Source organism: Astatotilapia calliptera, chromosome 19, assembly GCF_900246225.1.
Source record: "Astatotilapia calliptera chromosome 19, fAstCal1.2, whole genome shotgun sequence".
NCBI lineage: Eukaryota > Metazoa > Chordata > Actinopteri > Cichliformes > Cichlidae > Astatotilapia > Astatotilapia calliptera.
Window position 1 is genome coordinate 29,012,815 of NC_039320.1, and position 26,420 is coordinate 29,039,234.

Below are 26,420 nucleotides of genomic sequence, written 5' to 3' on the forward strand. Positions count from 1 at the left end.
ACATATGGAGATTTGATTCAGTCAGATAATGACACACTATCTGGGTAATCACCTAAGTGGCTGTGATTGTGAGCTGAAATAAATCGATAGCTTCTCCTTTGTCACTAAGATTTATTTATTTCAGAGACAGCGATGTAAGGCTTTGTGTCGGAACAATGCACAGATACAATAAGAAACAAATGACTGCAGCAACACGCTGAGTCAAGTCACTGCACGTATAAAGCACGTAGCTAACAATTAGCTAACTTCTCTTCCTAGGTTTGCAACGTGAAGATGAGGCAGCGGTGCTTCTTCCTCTTATTTGTGAATCTGGGAAAAGTCTCGAGGGCAGAAACTGACAGTGAAAGTGTGGCACAGATAGCCGTGTTTTTGGAAAGAGCCGTGAAATAGGCACGACAACCGATTGGACAAGGGATGAGGCCGCTGAATGATAATGTTAATAATTAGCAGACACATTGAGAGAATCCTCCTCGATTGGCTATTAAACCTCTGCCATAAGTAAGCAGATGGCCCCAGGTTCTCTGCCCCTTTCCTCGCACCTTCTCATCTGACCCTTCTTTTTCAGTCTCCGCCACACCTCTCTACTTCCATGCTTCATTCCTCTGCCATCCAATCAGGGAGGAGCCCTCGGGGGGATTTTGTCAGGGAGAATAGCACCGTTGATCTTAAAGGCTTAAGACCCTACTGTACCTGTCAACAGTGTGGCTTTGGTGCTGACGACCAGCAGCTTAAGTCATTTGAAGTTGCTTTTTTATAACGAGAAGGGAGGAGGCGCTGCGTGTGCTGACAGCCAGTCAGGGTCTTGAAATAATTCCATCCCTCGGAATAACCAGAGGTGTCTGTCTGCCTTAATCCCCCCCCACTGCTCACACACTTTTAGGTAGTTCTAAAAGCAGGTTAAGGGGTTGATAATAGCAGAGAGGGGAGCAGCCTGGTCTGTAGTTTTGTAGTCCAGCAGAACACTCGTTAACTCAAATTAAAACAATAGTGTATCCCAGTTGTTAGGATTTGTGATAACATAATATCCTCTTAACATTCACCAGACCCATCTAGGGCTAGAGTTAAGGCTTGGTTAAGATCCTCCACATTTATTTATTGTATTTTCATTGTAAATGGAAAAAACTGTCAAATTAGAATAAATGTAACATTTTCTACTTTGTGTTCCTATGTGGCTACATCAAAGCCAAATGTAACCATGCCAATGACCTGCTAGATGTTAAGAGAGCCGATATACTACGATGCAAGGAACAATTGAAAAACAGTAAACATGTGTGTGTGTGTGTGTGTGTGTGTGTGTGTGTTAGTCACATTTTGTCAAAAAAGTTTCTGCTTTTCTTTCCGACCAGATGTTCCAGAGACAAACTATTCACATCAAACACAGATATCTCCGTAATCTCCACTCGATCATCTTCGATTAATTTTATGTCAATTAAACCATTAATTAAATCACGATTGTTCAATGTTTGCTTGGGAGGCCTTGGAATTTAGGCATTATTTTGCCTGCAATGCATGCCTGTGTTAAAATGAATGATTAGATTTTTAATCTCTTTCCTCAGCAAGCCTTCACTCCTTCCTTTTCTCCGTTTCTTCCCCTCTTATTGGGTCTCATTACTTTGCTTTCACTGTCTTTCTCTTGGCTGGGATAATCCCCCCTGTAGGGGACTTCAAAGTGCAGGCCGGCCAGGGAAAAGCCTTAATTACCCATTTGCCTTGAAACTCAAGCCAAATCACAACTCGCTTGGGTCTGTCCAACGCCGCATTCCTACCTCCCTCGGTCTAATTGTGGGTCTGGATTTCTTTTTCACCCTCTTCTCTGCTGTGGAATTGGAAAGAAGAAATTAAATCAAAATAAGAGGGAAAATGTAAAAATTTTGAAGCAGGTGATGAGAGAATTAATGACCTCATTTTAGGGACTGATTTTCCCCGTGTGTTGCCTTTCTAAGAAGACGGAGAGGCTGATGCACACATGTATTATCTTAGCAGCTATCGTGTAGATTTTTGTATTTTCATTGTAAACGCTGCCACTCACAGTCGCAGGAGTGCAGGGCTTTGAGAGACGGAAACAACAAAACGATCTCCTCTTGTCTGGTTTGCGCTTCTTTTATTAGAAAAACAACACTTCCTCTGTGTCTTTGAATGCAATTTAATTACTCTGACTTGTCATTTGTTCACTGTTATATCTGAAACATATTGAGCCTCTGTGATTGATTACAGGGTTCAACATTTTAAGAGGTAGCAGTGCCACCTCTTGTGTGGCAGCAAGAGAAAATATGGTTATTGTCAAATTCGATGAATAAACTGGATGTTATATTTTCACTGAAGGTGTACTTGTAGTAATTAAAATGGGGATTGAAGTATGCTCCCACGTTCAGTGATTCTGTTTATATTATCATATTATCAATAAGGTATATATTTTGTCCACTTTCTTGATAAATAAATGTAGTGCTTAAAATGTTGTATGTATGTATAGTTTATCTGTGAAGGCCTGTGTGTACTGTTTCCACTGTAGTTTTAACTACAGATGCAAAAAATTACACTTGACAACAAAACCAGACAAAATCACAATATACGATTTTTACTTATTGATTATCTTGGTCCAAAAAAATAAATCAGAGCGCCTCTGCTTTCAGTTGGTGTGTGTGTGTGTGTGTGTGTGTGTGTGTGTTTTGTCAAATTAAACTGAAAAGAGACTGAAATGAGATGAGAGTCTATAACTGTACAGTTATTTATGATATCATCATTTTTCATTATTTACATAATTTTCAGTTCATTTTTAAATATGTTATTATTCATTTAAAATACTATTTTATATGCTGTGTTCGTCCAGTGTAACCATGTCGACAGAGTAATAAAGTACATTGTTTAACACTTGATTAAATTAGGTAAAATATTAAAGTTATTTATGAGTTGCACTGACATTATTTTTTATCATGTTGTATAATTACATTTTAAATATTCAATAATGACTCCGTGTGGAAAATAGCAAACAAACAAACTTTGATGAGTTGACTGGTTTCAGTGGTCTTGATTAAAAAAGCAGAAGCAGACAGAGGAAGTCTGAAAGTCACGTTTACTGTAATCAGCCAATGGCATCCACAGGCCGGACCTCAGCGATGTAACAGCAGCCTTTGAGTTTGTGTATTTAAATAAAGGAACTTTGAAAACAGCATTACAACCCTACTCCAAATAAGCCCCTCCCCTCTGCTTTCAAACATTATTACATACCAACAGTGACAGCGTCTCACTTCATTCTGCGTTGTATTTTCAGAACTATATTTATCAGTGTGTTTCAGCACAAACATGTGGAAAGCTGCCAGTATGGCATTTTTGATTGATTGTGAATACAGGAAATGTGTGCTATCACATCCAAGCGTTTGCTTTAGCGCTGTGCTCGCTGGCTGTGTTCCTGGGATTGTGGTTTCTGTGGTCCACTGCTGCAGTGCTAATTGTGCGTAGTTGTAATTTACACTCAATGTTTTCAGAGCTTTAGTAAATTAGTTAAGAATGCATGAGAGGCTGATGACTTCATTGTGTTGTTCTGTTGGTGTTTTTGTTATTTGTTTGACTTTTTCCTGTGGTCACTTTGTGTTTAACCAGCTCAAAGAACAAACTGAGACAAACAACCAAAGGATAAAGAAACGTAACAGCTTGTATTTGTGCTCTGTTCTCATGCCGAGAAATATCAACGTGGGAGGCGTGTGCCTGAAAACTGACATGGAGGTCACAAAGGTCAAACAGAACAGCCACGTCCACCCTCTTCCCCAAAACACAGGGAATTCACTGCCAGTGCCAGTTAGAAATCACAAAAAGTCAAAGAAAATGAAAAACAGCGTCATCATAAAAAACTATGTACAACCAATGGAGCAGTAAACAAAACATCAGTGTGTGTTTTTGTCGCAAAAAGGCTGCTTAACAACCTTTATTTGATCCCATTCTGTACAACATGATTCATTACAACAGTACAAATTCATCAGGTTCTGTTTGTCCCACACAGCGAGAGGAGAAACAGGCTGTGACAGCCCGTCGTTGGATTGGGATGTGTCATTAAACGAACCGGCCCCTCTGCATCCCCATATAAGATCAACACATCTTGAGGTACTCACAGTACCCTATTCACAAAGGATGCACATAGTCTACAAGGTTTTTTTTTTCAGTTTGTTTTTTTTAAAAGACAAGCTCCGTAGGAATGACAGCAAGTGCCTACACATGTATTTCAAACCATCCATGAAGAATACTCCGTTCCAGAAGAAGAAAAATAGATACAAGTCAGGATTCTCAGTGTGTTTTTTCCTGAAAAAAATGGGACCCACCCTCCACCCTCACCACCCTACTGTCAAATCCAAGTGTGTTACAGCTCAGTATTTTTTTAATTCATTTATTTTATAATTTTTTAATTTAATTACACCCAAGGCAGAATAAAAGTTACTAAAATTGAAGACTTTTACAATTACAGTGACAAAAACAGTTTAAGAGACCCACAATTTAAACTGGACTGTAACGTAAAAAGAATAAAAAAAACAACCTTTTTATAGTCTTGTAAAATGCCCAGGCATTCTCCAATATTACAAATACTGGTATACTTTTACAGTAAACAACAAAAATGTAATATATATTCATATATATTTATATACTAAAACCCCATCACCAAAAGAAAAAAGAACACAAGAAAGGAAAAACAATGTACACGTTGCCACTTTGGCATTCAGAGAAAGTTTCAAAGCAAACCTGAAAGAAATGTTTCAAACTCACATACACACACATATTATTTTTACCCTTGTATCAATACTGTAAACTTATTTTAAGACAGAGTGCACTAAATTCTGATCTTCTTAGTTACTGCTTTTCCTGATTTTTGTCCAGTCTCTTCCCTAACTCTTTGTGTGGCTTTTTGTCCTCTTCTTGACTTTTCTGTTGAGGGACAGACTCGTTTCATATAACTCTCTATATAGGTTTGTGCCTTTATATGTACATATGAATACATATATACACACACAGACACATTGATGTTGTGCTGGGTACTCGTCATTGTAAACTCAGCATTGTTACGTTTGTATTAATTTAGATTTTTCTGTTTAACGGTCACATTACACAGTAAAGTTGATACGTTTTAGCTTTCGTTTAATTTGTTACTTCATAACAAATGTTGCATTTGTCAAAGATAATAAATAGGAAGGTCATTGGTCAAGGCACACTCATGTCAATTTGAACGGCAGTACAAAAACTGTCCCAAATAAATTATTATTATTCTTAATTTACAGTGCCAACATTGGGAAAGACAAGCCTAGCAACCTTGGGCACTTTAGTACCAGGTGATCCCAAGCTCCAGGCCCTTTAGTACATTTCTGTACGTGTGCGTCTGTTGTTCAGAGCTGCGAGTTCGTACACTGACAAAAGTGCCATTATGAAGGTGAAAAGGGCTTAAAGAAAACTGATTCATGGTTTTTAAAATAACAACAGGACATGAGGCAAACTGATAAATTAATTTTATTATTTCAGCACTCAACTAACAATCAATAATTTAAATTTCTAGAGAGGTGGCTTCATCAATCAAACTGTACAAGCACTAGAATGCAATAAGTCCAAATTTACTACTAATGCAAGTTCAACAAATTGTCATGTATTTTAGCACAAAATGCATAGGGACCTGGCTATTATTATTATTTTTATTATTTTAGAAATAAAACTTTGAGGTCTTAACATCCACTAGGTTGCCAGTGACCTGTTTAGGCTTCACGTGCACTGTCTCTATGTAATTTTTGCTTATGCAAATCTAAATGTAAATTTCTTAATGACCCTTCCATCACAAGATTGCCATCCATGTGTGCCAAATACATACAGATTCCATACAACGTGGAAGAATTGAACCTAATCATAAGATTAAAGAGGACACTTGTGAGCTGGTGGATGTTAAGGCTAAAACTTTAGCCACGTGAGGGGTAAAACTGTCTCTAACGATTACAACCTATGATGAAATAAATGCTTTGCAAGTTGTTTGCCACGGGGCAACACAGGAGTGAACAGGTAAATAAAGGAAAGTAGTACAGTTTACCCTGAGATGTCCCTGTGTTCTCTCGGTCTCATTGTTCTATTTCTTGCTACGCATACTCGTCATGGCTTCGTGCTCTCTCCTAATAAATAACACAGATCATATGGCTTCATGCAAAAGAGTGCATGGGTGTATGAATGTAGATGAGATGGTATTAACACAAAACAAAGGGAAAGATGTTGTAGCGTTGTCGGAGCTCGGCACTATGTACCAGTCAGCAGCTGCCTTACCTATCATCAGCTTCTTGCGGCTGGTTAGGGTGTTTTCATGAGGAGACGGGTTTACGAACCTTGGGATCCTCTTTCATTTTACATTTATCGTCAAATATGACACTCGGTGCTATATATCCAATTATATTGACATGTTTTACAGTCAGTTCATGCTACAATGCCAAAGGATTGTTGTTCGCGTATCACATAAAATAGACTAATTCTAGCATTCTCAGTTAACACCACTTTCAAATTGAAGATTGATTCAGCTTTTCAAGAAATTACACATTTAGTTTAATATACAATTTCCTACAAGAAGTGGCCAAAAAAAAAGAGAGAAAATGGATTTGTGTCCTCTAAGGAACTCTCAGGATATCACGTGGGTTTAAAAAAAAACAGTAATGAAAAGAAAACAATAAAAAAAATTCTAATAAAAATGTACCTGCACATGCCAAAATACAAAATCCAATAAATACAGAAATTATTGCACAGTTAAAGGCTCCATATATTTTATAACTCAACTGACGGATTGTTTAAAAACGAATGCCACATAAGGCAGTTTAGACAGCTTCAGTTGATCTCTGTTTTCACGCTTTTTTTTTCTCAGTTGGCAGTTTATTTAATCAAAGACACAATTAAAATTAACCCAAAATTAATATCTTATAAAAAAAGTATCCAGCTACCCCTTTTTGTTATTTTGAAGTCAAAGAGTATGGAAACAGGGAATTAGCTTTAGGCCCTCTCTGTTTGTTCAAGTTTGACCTCACTGGTCATCAAATGTTCTCCATGCCACTTTTTCATATGTTTCTCCAGGGTGCTGTACACGCTAAAGGGCATTTGGCAAATGTCACAGCGATAGACCTCCTTACCAAGCTGGCCATGTGTCTTCATGTGGCGTGTGAGCTTGGAGCTCTGGGCACAGGCATAGTTGCACAGCTCACACTTGTAGGGCCTTTCACCAGTGTGACTACGCCGATGCACCGTCAGGTTGCTACAGTTCTTGAACACCTTACCACAGTACTCGCAGGTGTCGCACCTCCTGCTGTCCTTGGAACTAGGTCGACCTGGACCAGGGCCACCACCTAGATGAGGTGTGCTGCCCCCACTGGCGGTGCCGCTGCGGCCAGACAAACCCCCATCTAGTAAGTCACCTGGAGGGGTTGAGAAGCGCAGGCTGCCATTCTCTGAAGAGTGCTCAGAGGAGGTGGCAAAGGGCGATTGTCTGGAGTCACTGAAGCCTAGAAAAGGGTCTTTGATGAAGTGGCGTGAGGCAGCATAGCCAACCAACCACTGGGAGTACACATTCTCAGAAGGAATGTGGGGTACAGGGGGAATGTCCAAGTCCTTTTCTATCTTGATCCTCTTATTTGATGAGTTGGACAGGGTTGGGCTGGTAATGGGGGTGGGCTTACGGGGGAACAGACCTGAGAAAGAATCACCGGAGCCACAGTTCCGGCCATTAATGGTTGTCCTCTCCTGTTGGTGGTCATCTATTTCCCCAGCCACTGAATCCTCATCTCCAGTATCCCGTTGGCCATCCAGGGCTCTCTTAGAGAAGGGCATCCGTTTACGATTGTCAACTATCAAATTATTGTACTGCTGTATAGAATTGAGCCCCCCACCTTCCACTATCTTCTCAAGGCCAAGGGACGACTTCTCCTCTGACAGAGGTTTAGAACCATTCTCCCTGTTCCGGTAGAACTCAGACTCCATGCTGAAATTTGATTCTGGTCGACTCTCATTCTCAAGCTCCTCTTCCTCTTCCTCCTCTTCTTCCTCCTCGTTGCCTTCCCCCTGGAAATCAGCATCACGGTTTTTCATGCCCTCACCTGGCACGTCACTGGTGCCTGGTTCTGGGGAGCTCGTGGTGGATAAGCCATCATCTGAACGCCCCGTCAGGGATCCAGCCTTGTGCATGTGGGTCTTCATGTGGCGCTTCAGCTTGCTTGCCTGAGAGCAAGCGTGGTCACACAACTGGCACTTGTATGGTTTTTCTCCAGTATGGCTGCGCCGATGTACCACCAAGTTGCTCTGAAACTTGAAGGTTTTACCACAGAACTCACAGGACTTGATCTTGTTCTGCGTCTGGGGAGGGGTGGTGCTGTTTGGGGGCATTGGTGGCAATGGAGGAGTGCTCAGAAATGGCGATTTTGGCCCAGGCTGGAAGGGATTAGGGTTTAGTAGTCGATGCATAGGGTTAGGCCTGTTGGGTGATAATGGTGGTGTGGTGCTGTTAGTGTTCCCTGCTAACTCTCGTAACCGCCTGGAGAAGTCCATAGACTGGGACTCCATGGCCATAGGTGTTAGCCGCATCACCCTTTCAAAGGCACTGGGGTGCTGGGAGATGAGGCCCATTTCCTCTGCACTAAGGCGTTCCAGGCGATGGGGGTCCAGGTGATGGCGGGGAGGTGGAGTGACAAATGGAGGCGTACTGGGGAGACGATTCTCTACAAAGCCTGGAGGAGGTTCACGGAGCAGGGGTGCTGTCATCCTCAGTAGGTGGAAAGGGTTGTTATCCCCTAGAAAGTTGGTGAGGGGGGACTGTGGGATGGAGTCGTTGCCAATGGGTGGAGGCATAGTGAGGCGTGGGGTGAGGGTTGCGCTGGAGGGGCTGGACTCCAGGTAAATGCGAATGCCGTGGGTGTTCTGGGCATGCTGCAGCAGGAACCAGGCGCTGGGAAAGGGTTGCTTACAGGTGGTACATGTATAGCTTGAGGGCTCATCTCTTCCACCTGCAACAGACACAGAAACAATAAATTAAATATGTGAGCACAGATTCTTTTCTGTGAGATAGGCTACATTAATGTGACCTCATTCATGATTTTAATTGATTTTAACAATAACTTTTTAAAAACGTGTCCGCGTTGTGTAAAATTTTCTTGGCTGGAAGGCAGTGAGGTGCTGGAGTGTTTTATATTCTGCTTCGGACTGCTACTAGCTGCAAAGACTATGGGTACTCAGCTTGTCACATGAATTCTAATACTAATCATGTTTTGACAAGTGCATTTCCACAGTCACATTAGATCAGCACACACTCAATCCATGTACCAAGAGGTGCTCCCTTAGTCCAGGGACTCTCTCACTAACAACTGCTATTACAGTGTACTATATGTGGCTGCTGTGTGTTTGATAGATAAACCGTTATGTGTGTAAGCAGGCTAGATGATTTTCTCCAAGGATGACAGAAATAAATTGGCTAAAGTCATATTAGTTAGGACAAGAATACTCATAGACAGAAAAATAAAATCATGTGTTTATCTGAATAAACTAATCTAAATCCTCAGTGTTTTATAACGTGGAGCAGAAAACACTACGTTGTGATTTCCTGTAACACTGAGCAGTCCAAGATTTGTTAAACCCTATTTAGGGCTGAACCTTATGTATTGACTGTGTAGCTGGGCAACAACCAAGAGGCAGCGATAGCTGATGATAACACTTTTTCTTAAAATAATTTTATAATAATCATAGTTAATAAATGGTAAATTGATAAAGTAGGTGAAGTTGTATAATTCATTACTTATATTTATTATAAGTGTTAGCAGAATGACAAATCTGTCAGTCATGCAGCAGAAATTAAGTGAAAAAAATAATGACAGAAAACCACAAAAAAGAAACACACACGTTAAAATCAGCAGATTTTCAGAAGAAACCTTGTTTTTTAATTTTTTAACAGATTTGAGTTTCAAATATTAAAGAACCACTGATGTGCCATATAACTAAATCCAAACAGCAAACCTTACACACCAGTATAAACACACACAGAGATAATGGTAATTATACGCTTGTTCTTGTATTCAGTGAAGTGTTGACCTAGTACACTCATTTCAGATACTGGGCAAAACATATGCTGCTCTAATTGTTGCCCTGTTAGCCTTATTTGTGTGTGTGTGTGTGTGTGTGTGTGTGTGTGTGTGTGTGTGTGTGTGTGTGTGTGTGTGTGTGTGTATACATGGCCATGACTCTTTTTGGCAGCCAAAGACACACGCACTAAATCACACAGACGCACACACACATGTATATAAATACTGGTTCTAATGTAGATGTGTTTTTATCAGACGTCACAGAGAAGCTAATATTTTTTCATTTCACATTTCTCCAGTATAAATACAGTTTTCTCTATTTGCCTGTTTAAAAATATATATTTTAGGAATGTATGAAATGTATTATTAGTCTACATTTTTAAAATTTCTGTGAAACACACACAATATTTAATCTTTTTTTTTTATAAAAATCTACAGAAAGAAAATAATGCTTTGTTAGAATTCATCAATTTAATCATTAATTTATTCATTTATATTAAAGAAAAATACTGCTCACCATCTCTTGCTTGCAAAAGATTGTGTGTGTGCATGTGTGTGTGTGTGCGTTAAGTGGCTAGAGGTGGAACAGCTGTTTAGCTCCACAGTCCTGTATAGCCTTTTGACTTAATTATAGCAGACCGCACACACACACACACACAGACACACACACAATAAAAATAACAGCTCCCCGTGTCTCAGCTTTTGTTGGCAAGTTTCTCTCACAGACACACACACATGCACACACACAGACACACACACATGCTGTTTTAGTGCTGAATCTTAAGTGAATCTTAAGACCCTTAACACTCAAAAAAAACCCACCTCCAACCCCACCGTCTCTGTTAGCTTGACCCCCTTCTCTTCTGCTGACAGAAGTCATTGGAATGTGTGTGTGTCTGTGCGTGTGTGTGTGCGTGAGCAAACGAAACAGGGAGCGAGTAATAGAGAACGCGCCATTTCACTCTGGCCGCAGTGGAGGGAGCGGGTCATGGTTTTTGCTTGGGGGAAGTGTGTGTGTGTGTGTGTGTGTGTGTGTGTGTGTGTGTGTGTGCGTGTGTGTGTGTGTGTGTGTGTGTGTGTGTGTGTGCGTGTGTGTGTGTGTGTGTGTGTGTGTGTGTGTGCGCGCGCCCTCCCAGGGGAAAGGAGTCTAACGCAGATGGCAAATAAAGTATGCAGCCTGAGGCGAGAGCACATTATGCTAATTCTAATGTCAGCTGTACTTTAATATACGACTCTATTTAATCACCCCATTATTTCCTATTTCCATATGAAAAAACAGAACGAGCGAGGGAGAGCGAGGGAGCTGCTCATCACTTTATTTGGTAGAATGCAGAGGGCCGTGCTTTATGGAGGGGATGAGAAAACACACTCCCCTCCTCAGCATCTGCACAGATACACTGTGCCTGTGTGTTTGTGTCGAACGCGCACACGCGGCTTGAGTTACGACCCACTGTACGTCTGTTTACAGTAAGTGTGGGCCGCGTGCTTCAGTAAAGGTTATAGTAGTTCATTTTGAGCACCTAGTTTTGTCCTTTATAGAATAGATTATTTTCCATGACAGATAAACTTTAACTTAGCTGAATTATGTTGCCATGTAAAAAAATAACGTTTGCTTACTTTGCTGTTATTTAACTCGACTTTGCTGGTTTTACGTCTCACTGTTCAGTGTCCATCTGCCAAGACAACACTACCTTAATGTGCTCCTGCTGTTCAAATGCCCTCTTCAGCTGCCAGACAAAAGCAAAAACTGTGTGAAAATCCTCTGACTGCTCTCACCGCAGAGATGCGGGGCAACAGCAGCACTGACACATCACAGGACAAAATAGCATCTTTTGTGGCTTAAATAGACTTCCAGATCGAGAGGGTGTGTTTGCTCTGTGATGTGACGAGAACGAGGGATGTTAGTGTTTCCTGTCTGAACTGGCTTTATTTTAGTGATTTGAAATGATTCATGATGAAATAATTACAGCTGCAGTTTGGTATCCAGGCTCCCAGCCTGTCTCTGCAGATATGCTACAAATAAAATTGGGGAGTGATCCCAAATATCCCCCCTGGAAATGATGCAACTCATCGTTCATCAGATTGGACGAGTGATGGTGCAGTTTGAGTCGCCTGCTGAGCTAACTTGCAGCTTTGCTTTATTTGTGATCAGATGTTTAATCACGCGATGTAGGCCAATGTGCCATTTTCTTTCAAAAATGACCAAATGAGGTCAAAAGCAGGAAAGTGTACTATTACATCAGAGCCACTGTTGGCCATTGGCCTTACTGTGCACTAGTGGCAGCTGCATCAAATATGTGACTTGTTTGTTGAAATAAATGAACAATAAACCTTAATGTAAGTTTTAAAATCGACAGATAACAATAGCTCATATATATGCTCTGGGATCACTTCATGTTTCGATCACAGGAAACAGAAATAATTATCTTTAAATGTGTAAACCTCAGAGGTGCTGACAAAACTAAGCAACTTAAACTCTCCATTCAAACCCATCCGTCCATAAACTCTAAGACGAAAGACGCTGTGTAGTCTGGCTCTCTGCCTGTGTTTAGTTTGGCTCACACACACACACACACACACACCTTCAGTATGTATAATGTCACATTATTAGACACAACCCTACGGACACCAAATATCATCGACCCAGTGTGATGAGCAGTAAGGAAGATGAATTTTAATATGATTTATTTCCTCTCAAACAAATACGCAGCGATCGGGTCGTCTGGACTGGAAGGATTCTCCCAGTTGAAACCAGTGATAATGGTGTCTGGTTTGTGTGTGTGTGTGTCCAGCGGCACATATGCAGCAGCCACGTTTTAAGTAATCTCTCTTCTTCATTTCTCTTCCCGGGTTCACTTTCACACAGTATAAAACTCTCATTACTGTCAGATTCCAATTTTCACTATGATTCAATTTGCCGTAATTACTGTTGCTGCCGCTAATAAAAAAAAGGGAAGAGTGGGAATGTCTAGAAAAGCAAAGGTGCAAAGGTCAACTGGCAGTTAGCAGCATTCATTTTCATCTCAGTGTATTCATCTGGGGCGGCTAATGGCCCAATTTTCTCCTCCTCGGTCCTCAATAAATATCGCTGGAATTACAGGTTAAATAGCCAAATTAAATCACAGCTATTACAGTTGAAGGAGGGAGGAAGAGATGTACAATTAAAGCAGACGCACGGATCAACACAAATGTGTGCGATAAATGCAGTGAGTGTCAGCCGAGGCTGTGAGGATTATTGTGTCCTACAAAGATCCTTTTCCTTTATGGCGACACAGAGTCAGACTCGTCTTTCCAGTGTTTTCTATCCTCTCAAGCTGCAGCTATTCCTTTGCTTTTCTTATATAGAGAAAAATATCAAATGAATTTTACTACAACTGCAGTTAAATGTCAGCAATACCAGCTCCAGTCACCCCGCAACTTTATAAGATCAAAGTAAAATTCCTGGATCGGAGCAAATTCCCGCTCCACCCACCCCTGCTTCTCCTAAATTATTTTTATCCTCAGTGGGGTTACATTTCTATCCCCACCCTCTGATTTTTACACTGCAGCACAAACAATACTCAAATCAGAAATTGACTTTAAATTGAATTTCAAATTGAATTTCCGAGCTCACGAGGGCAGACTCGGAGATCACGTTCTGACTTTGCACTGTGCCGTCAAGCATCGCTGTTTCAATGTATGTAGAAACGCAAAGGATTCAGAGCCTGACAGAAAAGTCCTGGAAACATTCCTTATGAGTCTAAACTGCGCGTTGGATAATCTACATCACTCACAAAATGAGATCTGTAGCTTCTAACTTCAGCTTATTGAGCTGCAGTTATGCACCGAGGCTTCTGTCTCACAGCTCACAGGTAGAAACGTCGCTGAAGGTTCCTGAAGAAATTTTATACACACAGTTTGTTGACTTTGCAAGTGATTGAGCAGCCACGCTCAGTGTGAAAAGAGTTTCCCCATCCTCGACTTAATTCACTGCACCACTCAAAGTTGGAGCCTGTGGGCCACGATGCTGTAAAACACATTTCAGAGCTCAAAGTCCAAAAGATTCTGTCCACAGATTTGCAGATGAGGGTGAAAGAGATGATGTTCTGCAGCAAAGCAGAAACAATCAATGCACGCTGTTTCTTTATTCTTTTATTGTGAAAGACCAAATCTAGCCTTTGATGTTCTTGCAAACTGCACCCTGTATATATGGCTTTATAAGTATTTACACACACTGAGTGACTGAAATAACCCGCGGCAGGTTTCACAAAGGTAGAGTAGACTGGTATGCAGCGTCAGGCCAGTCTTCATTTTGCTCATAGATAAAACTAATGCAAATTAGGCAGCTTTACAAAAATAAAGATAAAGTAATTTTAGGCCTAAAAGTTTCCACTCCACTTCACTTCATGCTAACTCAAACACCTAATGTTATTCGTTGCAATAGCAATTTCTGCAATACTCTAAAAAGAAGAACAAAGAAGGCTGATCTGAGGGGAAAAGCTCCCTTCATAAAGTGTGATTCATCATCTTTAGCTAGTTTACTTAAACCATCATCAGGAAAAAACACCGTTTGTTCCATTATAAAGATATCGTCCTCCCGATGTCTTCTTTGCCATCATGTTTGAACGTTCAACACCTAAACATGGGTTTATTCGAGCCACACGCTGCTCAGCAGCAGAAAATGTGCCATTTCAATAAAGGTCCAGACATTTTGATTTCTCTTAAAAGCTTTCCGTTTACGTGTTAACAGGAACAAAATAACACATCGACCAAATCCAACCACGAACTCTGACCCGACAGTTTAGAACAACCTGGTTGATTTTAACTTCACGAGGTTAAGCAGCCGTTTAACACGTTTGTTTTACCTTTGTGAGGCTTTTCCACACCAAAAAGCACGAAAGCTGTGACGAGTCGGGAGCGCAGGGACTCTGTGTGTACATCTGTGTGTGCATGTTCTCCTCTTGGCCTTTTGTCCCACTTGTAAAAAGTTTCCTGACATTTTTTTGCATACTTAAGCTGCGTTATTATTCTTCCATGGTGCCCCCTGACCTCACACACAGAGCTCTCCTCCTGCACGGCCGATTCACTATCATAGCATGGCAGCAAAGCAAATCAGGCACCGTGTTTGTCCACTCTTACACGTGTGGACACTCTACATACCTCACTGTCACAGTAGAGGACACTTTTTTCTCTAAACAAGTGTTTATTTGGTGTGTGTGTCTCCAGCCAATGGGATCGTTTCAAGTTCATCTGGTGCAGAGTTAAAGTGTTCTGCTAGTTTTCAATGACGTGTGCAGAGTGCAGCTTTTTTACGCCGTCCACCATGTGTCCATAACTACAATCACAACAACACCACAGCAGCAGCTGTAATCAAATCACTTTAGCTGTGCAAATATGAGGACCTGTTCTTTTCTCCAGCATCAACCTTTAGTGATTTGTTGGACTGACTCACCTGGTGGCTAAAGACCCAAAGTCTAAGCTCTTCCTGCTGTCAGCCTACACGCTCAGCCGGGTGATTTGATTTGTCCAAAGTGAAACACTAAATGGAAAGTTTAGTGCTTGGTTTGGATTTTGTGCTAATTTCATAATAAGTGATAGCCTTAGTTCATGAACTGGTGATAAAAACGTCATTTTCTTTGGAGACTCTCAGAAACTATTTTCTCAGCTTATTTGTACGAGCTGCTTATAACCAACTGTTTTCAGTAACAACACTTTGGCTACGTCCTCACGTACACGGGTGTTTTTGAAAACTGAGATTTTCCGTTTCCGTTTTTTTTTTAATCCCGTCCACACGTGCAGTTTTGGAAAAATATCTCCGTCCACATGTAAACGCTAAAAACAAAATGTTGGCCAATCAGAAGCCTGGGAGGGAACGGCTAAACAGGGTTTTGTACCCTCACAAAACCTGAAGTACTTCTGAAAAGTTTGTGTTTTTCTGGAAAAGCAGCTAATTTCGTGTTACTTTTCAAATGTTAATAACAAAAGACAGTATTTGGCTGTCTCAGGAACTTAGGAATAAATCAAATGCATACAGGGTACATACATTAAATTTTTTAAAAATTTAATTTATTTAAAACCGACGTTGTGAGAACGTCTGTGAAGTTCACTCTGACTCCAGTAACTGTGTGTATATGTGTGTAAAAACTGCCGATAGATTAACAGCAACAACATTTTCTCTTCTTCTATTGTAGAAATGAATCTCATGTAAACAATAACACACCTTTGACATTACGTGAGTAAATCTCTGTTTTCCTCGTCCACACGTAAACGTAAAAACAGAGTTTTTAAAATCGCAGTTTTCAGTGATCGACAACGCCATGTACGTGTGGACGAAAGGCCCAAACGTAAAAGTGACACGTATGTATATTTGAAGAGGCAAACCATGACTTTTACTGTATCACTGTTTCAAAGACTGTACTCAGCTCTCAATAGCTGGGTTGTTTTTCCCAAATACTACATGAGATTACTGCAGTCACTGCTGTCAGTAGCTGGAGGAGCCGTGTTTTGCTTAAAAAGCAACACCTCAAAAGTCCAACCTGACAGTTGGAACAAAGTGCATCGACATCCAGAATCAACATTATTTAGACACTGCTGCTCTCTGTTCCCTCACTCTGTCTCAGCATGTGCTGAACTTTAGCATTACCCCATCTTCTCTGCACGTTATCCAGCCAACAAAGGATTATGGTTGTGCAAGGTGTGCGCACACAAATGTGTATACAAGCCGTGCACTCATGACAAATCAAGGAGGGGGCTTTGACATTCTTGGGATGTTAAAGGAAGGCTTAGCTCATCACAGCCAAATTAGAATGCATTTAGCTCATTAGGGAAGTGGAGCAGCAGTGAGAGAAAGAAGAGGACAAAGACGAGATGCTCCGTCCCTCTCGCCACATGACAAGTGGTCCTGTAGTCAAAATGAGGGGGTGAGATGCAATCCAAAACAAACTGCTGCAGCAAGCTGTGTGTGTGTGTGTCCCTGTCTCTGTGCCCTGTTAACAAATTAGAGGGATTACCAGAGGAGAGTGCCAGAGCATACCAGCTAATCCCACACACTGGCCCGCACCACTGCACCTGGGGAGCGCGCATGAAGCTGTGTGTGTGTGTGTGAGGAAGAAGCTGTCACCAATAGACTCTACACAAGGCTTCATCCTGCCCAAACACAGCCTCTGAAGCCTGTGGGGGGTGCGCCTAATCCTGGACACACTCATATGCACATGGCATGGAGGAGCACCTGATACCTGTCACTCTTTCAGCGTGTGGACTTTGTGTTTACAGTTGAAAGTAAGCCGGGACCTTACAGGAGCAAGGATGATCTGGCAAGTGGGAGGTGCACTTAGATACGTGGTTAACTGATAGAGTACAGATGTGGCACATAAAAGGTAAATCCACCCCAACTCTCCAGGACAACAGCTGATCCGTCCGTGTCTGTGCTGCTTCTGCTAAACGGAGAAACAAGAACAAACATGTTTGCATTACTTAAAAAAATGCCCAGCGCTCAGGATCGTGGAGAGTCTGGGTTTTGTCTGTGGAGGTGAAGTCATCGACATCTTGTCAGGTGAAGACTTGGTTTGGTTTCTGTAGCCACAATAAAGAAACGCTGCCACGAGCTTGATTCCACTAAGACGGCAGTCCAACACATTTTTGGAACCCCTCTCCATCTCCTCTATGTCTCCCTGTCACCTGTCCCGTCCAAATCCCTCCCCACCCATCCTCCACCTCCTCTTGCACACTGCCAAGTGGGAGTCTCCTGGAACACACAACACACACATATGCTTGCAGCTCCGTCCAAGACTATGATGTAGCGGCGCACCTCCTGTTTGAATAAGACATATTACAGCTTTGCCTGACACCAGCAAGAGAAGAATTTCTCTCTCTGTTGTTCTGGTGCCTTTCTCCCTCATTTCATCACAAACCAGGTTCATGACTTTAACACTGTTCCTGGTGATCAGCTTCACCTTTTCACCCACCACAGCGTGGTAATCTTTAGCAGCTATTTAAACGTCTTCTCCCCTAAAACAGACATATTTGACTTGACCAACTTAATCTGTGGACGCAGAAGCAGAAGTACAATAGGGGGTTAATGGTGGAGGAGTGTAGACTGGGCTTTGAATGTTTTGGTCAGACTCCACTTGTTTATACAGAAACAGCAGTGAGAAGTAGGAGCAGGAAGGAAAGTGGGGCAGGTCGAGAGCAGATCCAGACCAGAAGGGGGTTAGGGGAGGACATGGATGGAGGGATGATGAGACAGGTCTGTGCTGGAGGCCCTTATAAGGGCTACATGACTGGAGAGCTCCTGAAAGGCTGCGTTGTTAACGCTCAAGTATATACCTGCAGGCAGGGGGGCCCATTATATAATGTAGCAGAGTCATACTGATTCATAGCATGCAGTGATTTCAATTTCATCCACCAAGTGAGCACAGAGCCTTCCAGGATACACTTACACCTGCTGGTGGCATGCTCCGAGTGAAATCTTATAACGGAAAAAAGGCTAAAAGGCCAAAATGCGCGTAAGTGAGCTGAAACATAACAACTTTAGTTTGTGGCTGAGATGCCCCCGAGTGGTGACTGGGTGGATCGTAACAGTTTCACATGTCTGTATTCAAAGCACATGAAAACTAGTTTAACTGCAGCTTAGAAAATCGAACAATCACCACGTGACTTACACAGAACCAGTTACGACAGACAGTAAACTGGTCGGCCATCTGTGAACAGCTGACATGGTGTGACTGGTTGTTACCATCAACACTGGTTAAGTGCTAAAGTACAGCAGCTTGTTAGCTCAAGTGTTTTGTAGGAGGAATGCACGACAGCCAAACATGTATTTTAGTAGTTAGTCTTGTACCAAAGCCAGGCCGCATTTACTTTGTTTTTCGTTGCAGGTTAGCATGAAGAGAAGTTTGAACATCAGCTAACTTACAGAAGGAAAAGGAAACTGAGGAAAACTATCACTCAGTGACAAAGATCATCATTACCTTAGAAACTGAATGATTCCTCCTGCCATTCCCAACGCCCACTGACTTTAGCCCCACGTTAACAAACCTTTCATTCATACTAACTCAGACCCTGTTATTCATCCTTCAGTTGGAAGACGATGTGAATCCTGTAGGTGTATGTCTGCATCTATATGTGAGGTTTGTATCAAAGCCCGAGCAGCTGTTTTCTCTCTTACAGACACTATACAGGACAGAGAATCAGAAAACTGCGTGGTTAGAGTTGGTTGGTGTGAGCCATCCTCATTAGACTGAAGTACGGACCATTTCGTTCAAGGCTGCTGGTTCTGCTCTGCTGCGAGTGTTTTTGTGCATGTGAGGGCTTTATCTTGGTTTTGCTAGCACGATCGCATCAGGACTCACTCGGCACATTTCCCACGCCATTGAAGCTCCTCGTTGCAGCCAGTTTAGGAAGTCCACACAGGTTAAGGCCACCTGTCACACGTTATCCACTGACCACCCACAGCTGAAAAAATCCCTCAGACACTGCAGTTTTTGTCAGTGGGGGTCAAATAGCATTTAGATGCCATAGTAGTGTGCTGTGGGGCAGGGGTAGCAAATGCATGGACAAGCCCTTTGACGATTAGACGGGGTGTGAGGGAACACCTGCCAAATTACAATGATCTCACATGCCTTTAATTTGCCAAACATTAAGTGGAGAAAAAGGGGGAATTTAAGGATCCTGCAGGATCACAAACACAGGAGTGCATATGAAGGTGATCCTAAAATTAACGATCCCAGTAACTCCGTGCACGAGAGAGATTTAAGTAACAAGGTGGGCTTTTATTTTGAAGTGCCAGTGCAGAAGGGCCAGAGAGAAACGCTGAAGAAAAGATCTGCCTGTTTCTCATCAGAGGGCTGCTGCCAGTTATTGGCCTACAGCCAGCATTGTTTACTTGGCCGGCCCCCTCAGCCTCGCTCTAAACACCAAATTATCCCAACAATTGGCAATTTTAGTCGAACCCACAGGTAAGAAAGGCCGCTCCTACGGGGGAGATGCTCACATGTGCTCTTGCTGCCTAAATAACAACAAATATTTATGAATGCATTACTCGCGTTCCTGTGAAACGGGACGCGGGCTGTTTTCTCCAAAGAAAAACTCCACGTTATTGATTTATTTACAGATTTATTTATTTTTTAAGGAGCATGAGAGATGGCAGCAGCCGAGATTCTCTCCTCCAGCCCTCTTTTTGTTATCTGTGATGTTGCTCAGAGAAATCAATAGAACAACTGTAGCTAGCAAGCTTTGTTTATCCTTTCCTCTAAGTGAATAATTCAGGGGTGTCAGCAGGGGTGAGGCAAAGCTTTGATACAAACGAAAGGGTTTGCTGTTTCTGGGAGGGGGAACTCTAACTCTCTCTTTGTCCCCCCAAAAGTCTGGAGGAGATGAGACACTGAGAGCAGCTAAAGGGTCCAAAGACTGCGAGAGACCACCGCTCTGATTCTGCAGCACTAGAACGTCCCTCACACAAAATAAGTGAGTGTGAGCACTGAAGGCTGAAAAACTGGACGGTGTAAGAACAACACAACAAAGGAGAACGTGTTACTGTGGCAGAGGAGCTGCACTAACTGGTTTTAAGGGTTTTACAGGATTTTAAAAAACACAAAGGGAGAAAAGAAAACGCTCTAAAGCTTCTGTTGTGAACTTTCTTTGGCAGTTTTAAACGAGTGATGCAAAAGTGATGCTAGAAGCTTGAGCTGGTTTATATTTGGGGAATTTTAGGCATACTGGTCAAACTGGCTGCAGCTGAGGAGGAAGAGCAGTTGGAAGGTTGTTGGTTTGATGCCTGCCCACATGACAAACGTCCTCTGTGGTTCATCCGTCAGTGTGAGTGAGTGAATGAAGCATGTTGTACAAAGGGCCAAACAGCCCGTTTAGCATTTTAGCCTCACAGCTCTTCTGTCTCTGTTTGGAAACACAAGTGCAAATTCATTTAAAGGAGTAGATCCAGGTTTAGGTCACCAGAAGATCTCAGCCTGAACCTCAAGCTGTAGTTGTAGCTTTTAAGAAATACTTCACCTATCCACAAATGCATTTTTCCATATTTCCAAAGTAGGTCAGGGTTACCCCCTAACCTCAGAGAGTTACAGGAAAATGCAGCAGCCACACAACAGAACAGCAGCTCTTTAGTTTCTGTCATAAAACACAGGAAAGGTTTAAATTGCTTGGATTATGTGTCCTACCTCCTCATGTAAAGCCAAGGCAGTAAGTATGTGAAACCGGAGAGATTTAAAGCCTTCTAAACAAGGGGATCATCATGTATTTGTCAGGCTATGTCACCCTCAGCTCTGCACACACACACACCTACATGCACACACAATGAGGCAGCAAACATTTCCAGCAAAGTGGCTAAACCTCAGCGTCCCACCTTCGCCACGGATGCACAAAAGTCCTCGCTCGCTTGTAATTGAGGTTTAAATCTTTTGCTAACATCCTTCCATCCCTCACTCTTCACCAAACATGGACTGCACCAACACAGGGCCCCTAATCCTTCCCAGTTTAACCAAGTGAGAAATTAGCTTTTGTTAAGTGGTGATTTGGCCAGTGTTAAATGCCGACAGGCTATTGTAGAGAAGAGGGGCGGTCATGAGTCTCCCTCAAACTCAGCAAAACACTTGGATAATCCCATCGTGTCCGTGCGGCTGGACTGGGAATGCTGCTGCCTGCTAGTGAGCAGTGACAGTGCTGGCAAATTATTTTTAGTCGAGAGCTACGCCTCTCCCTGTTTGGTGTAAAAAGGTTTGAAGCATCACTGGGCTGCTGTATATGTTACCTGTCTTTGAGGTGTTGTGTCTGCTTTGCAGCGTGCACATGCTTCCCCGATCCTCCAAAGCCCTCTTGTGCTACCATCCGACTTCACAAAATCAAATCTTGGATGCAGAGTTGCAGCAAAAACCAGCAGTGTCAACGTGACACAGGTGGAGATTTAGATCCTCAAAGCTGGTGAGATAAAGTAGGTTGTTGTGGTGGTGCAGACAAGACAAAGCACGGTGCTGTCTGTGAGACACAGCAGAGACATCCCTTGGTCTCAGTCCGAGCAAAGTTGAGCAGTTAATTCAGAGAAGTCTGGGATTACGGGTGTTATGACAAAGCTGGGAGGCATATCCAAACACCAAATATGAATAATAATAAAGTTCTGTTAGACTAAACTGACGCTGACTAGCTTGCTAGTTTCCTATGACCAGCGTCAGCCCAGATGACTCTACACGTTTCAGGCAGGCATATGCTTTACAAATGCAAAAATGCGTCTTTGCTTCACCTTTGTTGCTGCAAATTAGATGCAAAAATCCAGTGTCTCATGCTAACGACAAGTTCTTTTATTTATTTCAGCCCAAGTGGAGTTTCCTGTACAAAGTGCGCTTGTGTGGAACACTTTCCAGATACCAGAAATAGAGCTTGACAAATAGGTGAGTGTGGAATTCTAGTGCTATTCTTTCTATTTTTACACTGCAGGGATGCACTTCCTCTCTACAAGTGCATGAATCCCAGCACACTTATCCCACTTTGCTGTATTTAAATTTTAATTACGGCTCCAGCATTGAAGTGATTCTCGTATATTTCAGGCTTGCAAAATTTGAAAGCATTGTCTGCATATTTCGATGTTGCAAAGGCTAAATATATTTTATGGTACTGAACACATAGCATTGAACATGCAAAGAAAACACAAGCATCCACGTGACATTAATATGTTTCACACTGCTGTGAACTCTTTATGAACCTGGCAGTTTTATCTGCGAGCCCTCTGCAGTGCGCCCTCGTGCACTCATGACTAAAGACTGGTCCTTTACCAGCACTGTGACAGTTTCTTAACACAGATCAGTCACAATGTTGGAAAATTACAGATAAATAATTGTGACCGGTGTCACTGAACCTTCCTACACTTCAACTTAACACAAAGTTGATACTGACAGCAAAATTACTGCTGCTGTAATAATACGATAATAATCGGCTGCGTTTGACACGACTACAGAGGTTATGTGTTTATAAAATTGCACACACACAGACACACACACACACACACACACACATTGCAACGACAGAGAATGCCACTGTATCCCTTCCTTGAGGGGCTCGGTGCTCAAATGTCATCAGTCAGTGAACGCACACGCACGTATAGCTTTGCGTCCCATCATTGTCACCTCCACAAAGCCTTCCAGTCCACCTCCTTCTTTCTCGTCTCTCTATTCACGTCTCTTCACAGACTACCTGTCTGACAACAGCTCAGGCACACAACAGGAAACAAAATGATACCAAGTGCTTTATCGCCACCCGATCTGATCTGCCATTGTCAAAGAGGCCAACACGCCATAAGAGAGACTCTCCCATTAACTGAGGGCTTATTCACTGAGAAACCAAGACTTTGCACAGACGATCGGTTCTGTGTAAAGTGATCCTCACAGCTCTGACGACACGTGCAGTGACTGGTCAGCATGTCCTCACCTGTTACCTGCCACAGTTTTCACAGTAACCTCCTATATTTAAAAGTGAAGTACTGTTATTATGTGATAATATTATGAGTAACTGTATGGTTGTATGTCATTGTGAACATGGAATGAGAGCCCTCACTGTCCACTATAGGAGCATGACTGTGGCCTTCAGCCTTGTGTGAATTGATCTTGTGTCACTCGCACACTGTCAGAGCTGTGACGCACCAAGAGGACATTTCACATATTTGTGTTTTTCAGAAGACCACATGATTTCGGATTTCAGGACTTGTGCGCTCAATAAAAAACCTAAACAGTGTTTGACATGGAGACTCCTAAAAAGTCAAATCATTTTTAGTAAAGCATCCAGCCTGCGGGTCGACACTAACAGGGTCCGGCTTTAATTTGTTGTTGTGTTCGAAGGAATAATGGAAAACAAAACGTTTCTCTTCTTGCAGTTTTGCTTGATTTTTGAAGCAGAACATGATGCTTACATTAAAAGCTCAATATGAAAAGCAAAGATGCAAAAAAAATAAATGAATGCCTGAAATGGAGCAGGAAGAAACTGTAACTGTGAGGTTTGTTGAACCTGAGCAGGTCTGTGGGGAATTCAAATAAGCCAAGAAAGCTTCTAAAATCAGCCTTCGTTCACTTATGAAGATGCTGCTTTACACAGCTGCATTTCTGCAGCTATGAAACAAGCCAAAGAAAAGAGCTGACATCACATCTGTGTCGTCGTTAGACAGACCCGGTCACCCAGAAAAGCTGAGGCCGTGCTGTGGCTTTATTACAGGTAGAGTTTTATCACAATTATATTTACAGATAAAATGAGAAACTGCAAATCAAATTACATCACATATAAAAAAGCATCAAGTCCTGATCAAACCCAGCACAGTCTGAGGAGTCTGCTGTTTGAAATGTAGAACCCAGAGTAAACAATAGACTCACAAATGGCTGCCTGCCAGGCTCTGTGTGCGTGTGTGTGTGTGTGCGCGTGTGTGTGTGTGCGTGTGTGTGTGTGTGTGTGTGTGTGTGTGTGTGTGTGTGTGTGTGTGTGTGTGTGTGTGTGTGTGTGTTGTACAGTAGTAGGAGAGGATTTTACTGGAAAGCTCTTTTCACTAAGATTAAAAAAAAGAAAAAAGTTATAAGCGGAAAGAGAAATGGTGCCCGAAAAGCAAACCGCACCAATCTGCCGTCTATTCTGCTTTGATAAAGCCCCAAACACAGCCGAACGCTCCACCTTCATCATCTCCACATCCCTTCAGCCTCACTTACACACAGATACAGAGCGCCTCCTCCACCAATCTCATCACAGGCGCCAGGACATCAATTTTTGCAAGTCGCCCAAAATTACCATGCATGAATGCAAAAAAGGCTGATCAGGAGTAATTAACATGGCTTCATATGCAAATTTTATTAATGCAGAACTACAAAGTCATTATGCAAATGAAGGTTTTGCCGAGCCTCTTGACAAATACTCCAGCCATCTCAGCCGGGATGGATGACAAGTCTGCTCGCTCGGTTTAGACTGCAGGGATGCCTGTGTGTTTAAGTCTAGTTAGCGGATTACCACTGGTTAGTGCTGGTGGCTACCTGTGTGTGTGTGTGTGTGTGTGTGTGTGTGTGTGTGTGTGTGTGTGTGTGTGTGTGTGTGTGTGTGTGTGTGTGTGTGTATAAACTGTGTGATTAGGGAAGTGGCTAATGGCTAGCAGCAGAGTAATGAACCTGAGATCCAGGGAATGGGGGGTGGGTGGGGGTATGAATATGCATGATGCATACTGGCTTTGATGATTAAAGAAAATTTTAATATTTAAATGAGTGCATGCAAAGTGATTAACAGCAGAGCGAGGCGACATGGCAAAACTCGCAAAAAGGGATTTTGAGCAGGCAGAGACGTACGAGGTGCTCCGTTAACGATAAATATGCTCTTTCTTCCTCCGTCTGCAGGTCTGTCCGTCTCACACAGTGTCCACCAGAGTTTCTTTACAAGAAGTGGATTTGATGCTTCAAAGAGAAACACGAGCAAGCTTAAGGTTCAGCAGGGCCCATGCAGGCTTCAGTTCCTTAAACGCGGTGAGTCCGGCTGCACGCTGCTTCATCTGGATTCTTATTGGTCTGTTGTCCAAAACGGGACAAATTCAGTGAGACTCAGAGCGCCGGCACGACTCGGTCATCGTTGGCTCTTTTAGTGTTTTCACGCTGCTTTCGTGTCCATTACGGCCACTTTGAGGTAGCAGCACTGTTTACACCCAACCAGCTGTCAGTCAAAATAAGGAAAATGTAATGTTTAAAAAGGATTTTAACATCATTCACGATGATACTAACGTTTGAATATGACGAGCATCCCCACACTACAGCATGTTCACTGCACAGCTTTGAATCCCACTGAGACCCATAATGATGTCACTCAGAGCTTGTTGGATAGCATGAATTGTGGGTGTTTGGAGGGTTTTAGCACCGTATGAGTTCCCTGTTAGCATGCAGCATCCAAAGGTCAGTGAGCTATGAGTACGGCTAGCTGCTTGACAGTCGCATTGGTTTGTCTATTAATGTTAAACAGAGTGTGTTGTTTGACGTGTGTGTGCCAGTGTTGATGCTATTTCCAAATTTATGCAGGGACAAAAAAAATATGAAGAAGTTTATCATGAAACTTCCACCCGTCTTGTGTGGATGTTTCAGGGTGGAAGCTTTAAGTGAAACTGACTGTTGTGTGACCCGTCCACAGCGGACCTCCTCACCCACTCACACTCACAGCCCGGCTACAATCTTCTATCATGGAAATGAGTCATAATCAGTGATGGCCGGCACTGTGTGACTCATTAAACGCACTTTCTTTACTTCTTCAGTTGTGTGATTCCACACCTCTCTGAGCCTATTAGAGATGCTTCAGGCCTGTGCGATGTGAAAACAGCCGCATTTACGTACACAAACCAGAACTAGCCAAAGCACACACACACACACACACACACACACA

General features: G+C 42.4%; 1 protein-coding gene across 1 annotated transcript in view; it reads right to left on the reverse strand.

Annotated features, from left to right (window-relative positions):
• Positions 1 to 6,686: 6,686 nt before the first annotated feature.
• The window catches only part of bcl11ba (BCL11 transcription factor B a), a 32,912-nt gene continuing 13,178 nt past the window's right edge, over positions 6,687 to 26,420 (reverse strand). Inside the window, exon 3 of the mRNA XM_026151449.1 lies at positions 6,687 to 8,987. Coding sequence (XP_026007234.1) covers positions 6,988 to 8,987 — 2,000 coding nt within the window. The 3' untranslated portion in view covers positions 6,687 to 6,987. The remainder of the gene's footprint in view (positions 8,988 to 26,420) is intronic.